The 10,050-nt window shown below is 43.8% G+C and overlaps 1 protein-coding gene across 1 annotated transcript; it reads left to right on the top strand.

Annotated features, from left to right (window-relative positions):
* The first annotated feature begins 5,894 nt into the window (after positions 1–5,894).
* LOC119311640 (G-type lectin S-receptor-like serine/threonine-protein kinase At2g19130) lies at positions 5,895–9,257 on the top strand. The gene has a single exon (XM_037587301.1). The coding sequence runs from the start codon at positions 6,065–6,067 to the stop codon at positions 8,582–8,584; it is 2,520 nt and encodes an 839-aa protein (XP_037443198.1). The 5' UTR covers positions 5,895–6,064; the 3' UTR covers positions 8,585–9,257.
* Positions 9,258–10,050: the final 793 nt, after the last annotated feature.

Raw genomic sequence — 10,050 nt, forward strand, 5'->3', positions numbered from 1 at the left:
AACAAATTTTTTTTAATTTTTTTCCAAAACTAGTAATGGCGCACTAGGGATAGTGCGTCATTACTAGTTTAACTAGTAATGGCGCACCACACCCTCAGTGCGCCACTACTAACATTTTTTTAACTAGTAATAGAAAACCACACCCTCGGTGCGCCACTACTAACAATTGTTTTTTATTTTTTTCAAAGTTAGTAATGGCGCACCGTAGGTATGGTGCGCCATTACTAGTTAAAACTAGTAATGGCGCACCATACCCACGGTTAACTAGTAATGGCGCACCATACCCACGGTGCGCCATTACTAACTTCGACCAAAAAATCCCCCGAATGCACCGCCCCATCCTCCCCCCCACCCCCCACCCCCACCCCCTGTGGACCGCCTTTTCAGTTTTTAAAAAAAATAAAATAAAATGATGGAAATGTCAAAAAATAAAAGAAAATAAGTTTCCCATGTGATATGTGGTCTAGTTGTTGGGAAAATTTACAAATATGAATTTCGACTTTATTTGCAAAACCTCTCTGGAATTTGTAAAATGGGCATAACTTTTGCATACGAACTCGGATTAAAAAGTTTTTTATATGAAAAATCATCTACTCGAAAAGTTACATAAGAATTTAATTGGGGGAACCCTGTTAAACATTTTCAAAATCCCCAAAAACCTAACAGAAAAAAGTTACGGGGCTTTTAAGATCTAGAGGGGAAAATGGAAAAAAAATTCAAACTTACTAGTGGCGCACCGTTTGCTAGGTGCGCCACTAGTAACAGAAAAAAAATTAGTTTCCAATTTTTTTGGGGGAACTTTTTTCAATATATGATACGTAATATGAACGGAAGTTTGAAATATTTTTTCCAAATTTCATCACACTCATGAACATGAACAAAGTCCTAAACATCAACAAGGTTTAATAGGATTGATATGTTAGATATATCAACAAGTGCATGTTAAGTGAGCTGGAGCTGGGGTTGGATAGAACTCTGAAGTTAAGCGTGCTTGGGTTGGAGTAGTGTGAGGATGACCTTTCAGGAAGTTTGACCACAGAGTGTGATTTGACTTGAGATTAAGCATATTGACCCGAGATTAAGCCATAGTGACCCGAGATTAAGAAAAAAACGAAAAAAAATATATAAAAAAAATAAAAAAATTGAAAAAAAAATTGAAAAAAATTGTTAGTAATGGCGCACTTCTATGTGGTGCCCCATTACTAAGTCAGATAGTAATGGTGCACCTCTAGGCATATTAATGGTGCACTATAGGTGCGCCATTAGTATCTGGTATACTAATGGCGCACCAGTGATGTGCCATTAGTAAAAAAATCTAATGGCGTGATGCTAGTGGCACACCTGTAGTGCGCCATTAATGGCCAAAACGGGTGCGCCACTAGCAGGCCTTTTCCTAGTAGTGCAAAATAAGATGCATAAAAGATAAACATCACATGCAATTAAAATATGTGACATGATATGGCCATCATCATCTTCTGCTCATGATCTCCATCACCAAAGCATCGTCATGATCTCCATCGTCACCGGCGCGACACCTTGATCTCCATCGTAGCATCGTTTGTCGTTTCGCCAACTATTGCTACTACGACTATCGCTACCGCTTAGTGATAAAGTAAAACAATTACATGGCGATTGCATTGCATACAATAAAGTAACAACTATATGGCTCCTGCCAGTTGCCGATAACTTTGTTACAAAATAAGATTATCTCATACAACAATTTATATCACATCATGCCTTGACCATATCGCATCACAGCAAGCCCTGCAAAAACAAGTTAGACGTCCTCTACTTTGTTGTTGCAAGTTTTACGTGGCTACTACAGGCTTCTAGCAAGAACCGTTCTTACCTACACATCAAAACCACAACAATTTTTCGTCAAGTGTGATGTTTTAACATTCAACAAGGACCGGGCATAGTCAAACTTGATTCAACTAAAGTTGGAGAAACAGACACCCGCCAGCCACCTATGTGCATAAGCACGTCGGTAGAACCTGTGTCATGAACGCGGTCATGTAATGTCGGTCCGGGCCGCTTCATCCGACAATACCGCCGAATCAAAGTAACACGTTGGTGGTAAGTAGTATGACTATTATCGCCCACAACTCTTTGTGTTCTACTCGTGCATATAACATCTACGCATAGACCTGGCTCGAATACCACTGTTGGGAAACGCAGTAATTTCAAAAAAAATCCTACGATCATGCAAGATCTATCTAGGTGATGCATAACAACGAGAGGGGAGAGTGTGTCCACGTACCCTCACCGAAAGCGGAAGTGTTAAGTAATGCGGTTGATGTAGTCGAACGTCTTCGCGATCCAACCGCTCAAGTACCGAACGCATGACACACCTCCGCGATCTGCACATGTTCAGCTCGGTGACGTCCCTCAGACTCTAGATCTAGCTCAGGCCAAGGGAGAGTTTCGTCAGCACGACGGCTGGTGACGATGATGATGAAGTTACCGGCGCAAGGATTCGCCTAAGCACTACGTCGATATGACCGAGATGGAAAACTATGGAGGGGGGCACCGCACACTGCTAAAGATCAACTTGTGTGCCTGCCCCCGTATATAAAGGAGGGAGGGAGAGAGGCCGCCCCCCTAGGGGCGCGCCAAGTGTATGGAGTCCTACTAGGACTTCCAAGTCCTAGTAGGAACCCTTTCCCTTTTAGGAGTAGGAGAGAAGGAAAGAGAGGGAGTAGGAAAGGGCAAGGGGGGCGCCGCCCCCTTCCCCTAGTCCATTTCAGACCGATGGTGGGGCACCTCCCCTTGGCCTGCCTCCTCTATTTCCCGTATGGCCCAATAAGGCCCATTACTTCTCCCAGTGAATTCCCATAACTCCCCGGTACTCTAAAAAATACCCGAATCACTCGGAACATTTCTGATGTCCGAATTTAGCCTTTCATATATGAATCTTTACGTCTTGACCATTTCGAGACTCCTCGTCACGTCCCTGATCTCATCCGGGACTCCGAACAAACTTCGGTCATCAAAACACATAACTCATAATACAAATCGTCATTGAACGTTAAGCATGCGGACCCTATGGGTTTAAGACCTATGTAGACATGACCGAGACACATCTTCGGTCAATAACCAATAGCGGAACCTAGATGCTCATATTGGCTCCTACATATTTTATGAAGATCTTTATCGGTCAAACCGCATAACAACATACGTTGTTCCCTTTGTCATTGGTTTGTTACTTTCCTGAGATTTGATCGTCGGTATCATCATACCTAGTTCAATCTCGTTACCGGCAAGTCTCTTTACTCGTTCCGTAATGCTTCATCCCGTAATTAACTCTTTAATCACATTGCTTGCAAGTCTTATAGTGATGAGCACTACCGAGAGGGCCCAGAGACACCTCTCCGAAACCCGGAGTGAAAAATCGTAATCTTGATCTATGCCAACCCAACAAACACCTTCGGAGACACCTGTAGAGCATCTTTATAATCACACATTTATGTTGTGACGTTTGATAGCACACAAGGTGTTCCTCCAGTATTTGGGAGTTGCATAATCTCATAGTCTGAGGAACATGTATAAGTCATGAAGAAAGCAGTAGCAATGAAACTGTAACAATCATAATGATAAGCTAACGGATGGGTCTTGTCCATCACATCATTCTCCTAATGATGTGATCCCATTCATCAAAGGACAACACATGTCTATGGTTAGGAAATATAACCATCTTTGATTAACGAGCTAGTCTAGTAGAGGCATACTGGGGACTTTATGTTTTGTCTATGTATTCACACATGTACTAAGTTTCTGGTTAATACAATTCTAGCATGAATAATAAACATTTATCATGAATTAAGGAAATAAATAATAACTTTATTATTGCCTCTAGAGTATATTTCCTTCAGCGCGACAAGTAGAGATCACCGACGTAAGATTCGGCTTCTCCCACCCCTTAAATTCTCCCAAGCTCCCAAGTTAAGAAAAATGTTTCAAAAATTATGATTTTTTTAAAATGTTCACAACGGCATGTGTATACATTCCCTAAAAAAATAATTATGCATCCGTATTTCGAGTTTGGATTTGATTTTTGTAGAGATTTATAGACACATGTTCTGTGAACAATTTATTCAAAAAAATAAATTTATTTTTTGAAAGATGGGGGAATGTTTCTTTAGCATGGTTTTTAGGTTTTTTTTAGTTTGTGATTTTTTTTGAGGTAATTTGAGTGGTGCGTCTATAATCGGTTGCCCACGGAAGGCCCTCAGCCCTCTCATTGCCGGTCCATTCATGAAACGCCCCGTTCCTCTCTCTTCTCCGACCCCTCCGCCGTCGCCTCCCAACCTCGCGGCGACGGCCGGCCAGCGAGCGATGTTCGGTCTGCAGGCGACCGTCGTTAGTGGCAGGGCGGATGGCGAGTGACACGCGCCTCACCTCTACGACGACCACGACCGGCCGCCAACGCCCCGGCCCTCCGCTTCGACGCCGGCAAGCTCGAGCGCCTCATCGACCACTGTCTCCTCCGCAGGTTCGGTTAGCCCCTCCTCTCGTCTCATAGACCACACCATACTAGTTGAATCTTGGTCAATTAATACGGTCATGTTACTGCATAAGTCTGAATCTTGGTCAACTAGTTGAATTTTGAAGAATGCTACTCCTAATCTTGGTCAATTTCTAATAGGAGTATTTCTTTCTGTATAGTTGACATGTGCTGTTAGAAATTCCTCGCTGTTGCCGCGGGCGCTAAAATGAAGCTCTCTTTTCCGTTAGCACATTATTGCCGCGGGTGCTAAAATGAAGCAAATATTTGTGGGTTGCTTTAGGTCAATGCCATGATCATTCAGGCCACTGCATTATTAGCTAACCTTTCGACAGGTAGCATGCCATGAGGGGTAATTGACACTCGACAGTTAGCACTCCCCGGTCGTCTACAGTTATTCCCCGGAGATGGAGAAATTCGTGCACCTCTAGCTCCTCCACTACGCCGACAGTTGAGCCGCCTCATCTCCATTTCTTCCTACATTACGTGATTACTTGGCAATTGAGCTTCAGGCCCGATTCCTATGGTCGTGCTACTGCACAAGTCTGAATCCTGGTCAACTAGTTGAATTCTGAACACTGCTACGTATTTCTTTCTGTAGTTGACATGTGCTGTCGGAAGTGACCGTAGAAATTTCCTCGCTATTGCCAATGAAGCTCTCTTCCCGACTTCCATTAGCATATTATTTGCATTTGTAGTATTCTACCATCGAGGCCATGATTGAATTGTCGTTTTCCTTTCAAAACCCTTGTAAAACATACAGGTCTCCGTCGGTCGTTTCTTTTCTCACCGGAAATCCCTCGCAGCCTGGTAAGTTATACCTGTAAATTAAATACCCTTGTATTAAAATACCCCGATGATAAGCGCGGCCTGAAGCAAATATTTTTGGGTTGGTTTAGGTCAATATCATGATCATTCTGGCCACTGCCTTGTTGACTGACCTTTTGACAGTCAGCACCCCCTAGAGCTCACTGTCTTAGTGCAAGATTCCAAAAATACAGCAGATTTCCTGCTTATCTGGGTGGAAGCCCCATGATTGACTTGCCCATGGCCCACGGCCACTATTGTGGAAGCCTAATTCATGACTGACTTGACCTCTACGGTCCATGGCCACTTGGTAGTGGTGGAAAGCATCATCTGAAGTCCACTTTGGTGTACAGCCCTGCCGACTAGCACATAGTTTTCATGGTATGCTGCCTGCCTTGTATTATGCAGAGATGTAGTGGCCCCAATCTGAATTGGGCCACTGCTGTCCTAGTCTAAATTTGATTGGTCCCAAATGGATCGTAGTGACATTCCGCATAATCCAAATTTGGTTGGTCCCAGTTTACATATACATCCTCTTCTTCCTTTGAATAGCAGAGCAGAGCACATTCACATTCACACTCTTCGAATTGGGCCACTGCTGTCCTAATCTGAATTTGATTGGTCCCAAATGGATCATAGTGACATTAAGCGTGAGACAGTCAGCTCAACATATTCTGTTCAAGTCTGTATATATATACAACCCTCTTCTTCCTTCCTCGAGTAGCAGAGCAGAGCATATTCATACTCTTCCCCATGCCTCTCCTCTACATATTAGTTCTTGGGCTACTCCTCTCACACACTCCTCGCCGCTGCTCTTCTGCACCTGCAAGCGATACCCTCACTGAAGACCAAGTGCTTGCCGTCGGCGACAAGCTCGTCTCGACGAACGGCAAGTTCGCGCTCGGCTTCTTCCAGCCAGCAGCGAGCACCGTCAGTAAGTCCCAGAACTCCACCTGCTCCAGCTGGTACCTTGGCATATGGTTCAATAAGATCCCGGTTTTTACTGTCGTGTGGGTTGCTAATCGGGAGGAGCCCATCCCCCATCCCAACATCAACTCAACAAAGCTCAAGTTCTCAAGTGACGGCGATCTTGTCATTGTCACAAACCCTTCTGATGCCGTCACTGAATCTCTTGTTTGGTCCACTCATATTGTGAATAGGACACAAGTCAGTAGCATAAACACCACCACCTCTAGTGCCGGTGTTCTCTTGAACAGCGGAAACCTTGCCCTACTCACAAATAGCAAAGTGATGTTGTGGCAGAGCTTCGACTATCCAACAGATATCACGCTTTCTGGCGCCAAGCTTGGCTGGAACAAGGTCACCGGTTTCAGTCGTAAGTTCATATCAAAGAAGAGCCTCATTGATATGGGTCTTGGCTCATACAGCCTAGAACTAGACACCAGCGGCGTCGCCGTCCTCAAGCGCCGCAACAATCCTTCTGTAGTCTATTGGCATTGGGCATCCTCCAAAACATCATCAATGAGTGTTATACCAACACTCAAGACAATTATAGATTTGGATCCACGCACCAAAGGCTTGATGAACCCAATATATTTTGACAATGACCAAGAGCAGTACTACATGTACACTTCACCGGAGGAATCATCGTCTTCCCTGTTTGTCTCACTAGACATCTCTGGTCAGGTCAAGCTGAATGTTTGGTCGCATGCCGACCAGTCTTGGCAAACCATATGTGCTGAGCCTGCTGATGCCTGCACTCCAGCTGCTACCTGCGGACCTTTCACAGTCTGCAACGGCAATGCACAGCCATCCTGTGACTGTATGGAGAGCTTCTCTCAGAAGTCACCACAGGATTGGGAGTTTGAGGACCGAACAGGAGGATGCATCAGAAACACACCTTTGCATTGCAGCACTAGTGGTAACAACAAAAACATGACAAGTTCAACAGGCATATTCCATCCCATTTCTCAAGTTGTGTTACCCTACAACCCACAAAGCATAGATGTTGCTACCACTCAGAGCAAATGCGAAGAAGCTTGTCTCAGTTCCTGCTCCTGCACTGCTTATTCCTATAACAATAGCAGATGCTCTGTCTGGCATGGTGAATTGTTCAGTGTAAATCTGAATGATGGCATTGATAATAATTCTAAAGATGCCCTTTACCTTCGCCTTGCCGCGGCTGCAAAGTCTGAAAAAAAGAAGAATCAAACAAACATAAGAGTTGTAACTGCTGCAAGTATTATTGGTTTTGGGTTACTGGTGCTGATGCTGCTGGCACTGATTTGGAGGAACAAATTCAAGCCATTATACAACAATCAAGGTAGTGGTGGTGGGATTATGGCCTTTAGATACACTGATTTAGTTCGTGCTACTAAAAACTTCTCAGAAAAGCTGGGAGGAGGTGGTTTTGGTTCTGTATACAAAGGAGTCTTAAGCGACTCAACTAGTATAGCAGTGAAAAGACTTGATGGTGCCCGTCAAGGAGAGAAGCAATTCAGGGCTGAGGTGAGCTCAGTTGGACTGATCCAACACATCAACATTGTGAAATTGATCGGTTTCTGCTGCGAAGGTGATCACAGGTTACTTGTGTATGAACACATGTTAAATGGGTCTCTTGATGGTCATCTATTTGAGAGCAATGCTGCTGGTGGTACTGCTGTCCTAGATTGGAACACCAGATATCAAATAGCCCTAGGAGTTGCCAAAGGATTGTCCTACTTGCATGAGAGTTGTCACAAATGCATCATACATTGTGACATTAAGCCAGGAAACATACTCGTGGATGCATCATTTGTTCCTAAAATCGCAGACTTTGGGTTGGCTGCGTTTGTGGGAAGGGATTTTAGCCGAGTTATGACTTCATTCAGAGGGACTGCTGGTTATCTTGCCCCAGAGTGGCTTAGCGGAGTTGCAATCACACCAAAAATTGATGTTTACGGCTTCGGCATGGTACTTCTGGAAATCATATCAGGAAGGAGGAATTCCTCACTAGAAACACCATACAACACTAGAAGCAGCAGCACCAGGTACCAGAATGCTGATTATTTCCCTGTGCAAGCCATCAGCAAGCTTCATGGCGGAGATGTCAAGAGTTTGGTGGATCCACAGTTGCATGGTGACTTCAATTTGGAAGAGGCTGAAAGGGTTTGCAAAGTTGCGTGCTGGTGCATCCAAGATAATGAGTTTGATCGGCCGACTATGTGTGAAGTGGTTCGGGTTCTCGAGGGTCTACAGGAGATTAATATGCCCCCGATGCTGAGACTACTTGCAGCTCTAACAGAACAATTTAGTGTTGTAACTTCAGTGTAATGTTAGTAGTTCATAGAGAGTGCTTCACATACGATCGATGTTATTAATCTTTGTTTCTTTAAAATTGTAATCTGGAGTGGAAGGAATGAAGGAAGAAGGCAAGCTTTCAGTTGCTAAATCCTCTGTTATTTATGTTTTTGTATGGTAAGCAAACATTGTAGAAAAAAATTGCAGAATTTGAAATATTCGTGTTTTGTTGATGGACTAATTTGATGTTTATCCTTGAATCCTTAAATCGAAGGAAGATGTTGGTATATATATATATGCCACTACCCATTTTGCATCAAGAGCAAGCATAGCCTGGTCGTGCCTCCCTGGCTCCCTCGATGGTGTGGCCTTTTCGCATGGTGATGGCACCCTGGACCCACGGACAAGGGTCCAAGGGGAGCAACAACAAGGAACGTTTTGCTGCAGGATCACCAACAGGCAGTCTGCGATGCAACCTGCTTGGCGAAATGTGAGGCTTGCTCCAGTGCCGGCGTGGCTGTGAAGGAAACATGCTCATATGAATGATAAAAGGAATCCAGGTTTTAAGATGGGACTATTGCTACATGTAAATGCAATCGATGTGTGTTTGTTTTTCTGCTATAACCTTTTGAGTTTCTTGGAGATTAGAGTGATGATAGAATTCTTATTTCATAATATATTTACCACATTATATATTACTACAATGGCATTCTTTCTTTCTGTAACGATTTTTCTTGAAACTAACCTCGCTAATAATGGCGTTTTTATATGCAGCAATCTAGAAGAAACAGCCACCAGTGAAAGATAATTTCTTACGTAAAGTGCTCTGGCTCCTTGAGTCCATGCTGAAAAAGCAATCCAGAAGCATCCTCCTAAATATTAAGGATTTGGTAAAGGATTCCCCACCAGCAGCAAAGAACTGTTTCTCTTCTGATTGCTGCATTTTTTTCCCTTCCTACTATTTGTAAATGCCCTGATGTTTAACTTGGGAAGGATGAAGCACAAGCTTCTCAAGGTACTGCATTGCAGTGTGCTTACACCTTCATAGGAGTACTAAATTGCTTAGAGAAAAAGCTGCAGCAATTCATCCTCAATAAAAGCAGATAAGTGCTAATTCAGGTGTTTTTTTCAGACCTGGGATGGGAACTTCGAAACTTCTAATTAGGGTACAAGGATAAGTTACTATTGCATGCTTAGGAAAGATGCCAGGTGTATGCTAAATACGGAGTAATTGTTTTCAAACTGTACCTAATCAGGAGACTGCATAAGCTGTATAGTTGTCTGGTATTTTCATATGTCTGTCTGATTTCTGTGTAGTCTTGGATAAACCAAATCACTCTGTAAAGACAGTTGAATCTCAGGCCCTCTGTCTAGAGAGTTGCTTCCGGCGGGGAGTTGCAACAGGGCCAATCTGGGGCCCTACGTCTCATCCATTTCTCTGTTCATGACAGACAGGCCAGCGGCTGTACGACGGTCTTTCTGCGAGCTCTCTCTTCACC

The sequence above is a fragment of the Triticum dicoccoides genome, chromosome 5B (assembly GCF_002162155.2).
Source record: "Triticum dicoccoides isolate Atlit2015 ecotype Zavitan chromosome 5B, WEW_v2.0, whole genome shotgun sequence".
In the NCBI taxonomy this organism is placed as follows: domain Eukaryota; kingdom Viridiplantae; phylum Streptophyta; class Magnoliopsida; order Poales; family Poaceae; genus Triticum; species Triticum dicoccoides.

What these genes read in the sequence shown, in the direction of transcription:
- LOC119311640 (XM_037587301.1), top strand. Translation starts at nt 6,065, where the DNA reads ATGCCTCTCCTCTACATATTAGTTCTTGGGCTACTCCTCTCACACACT.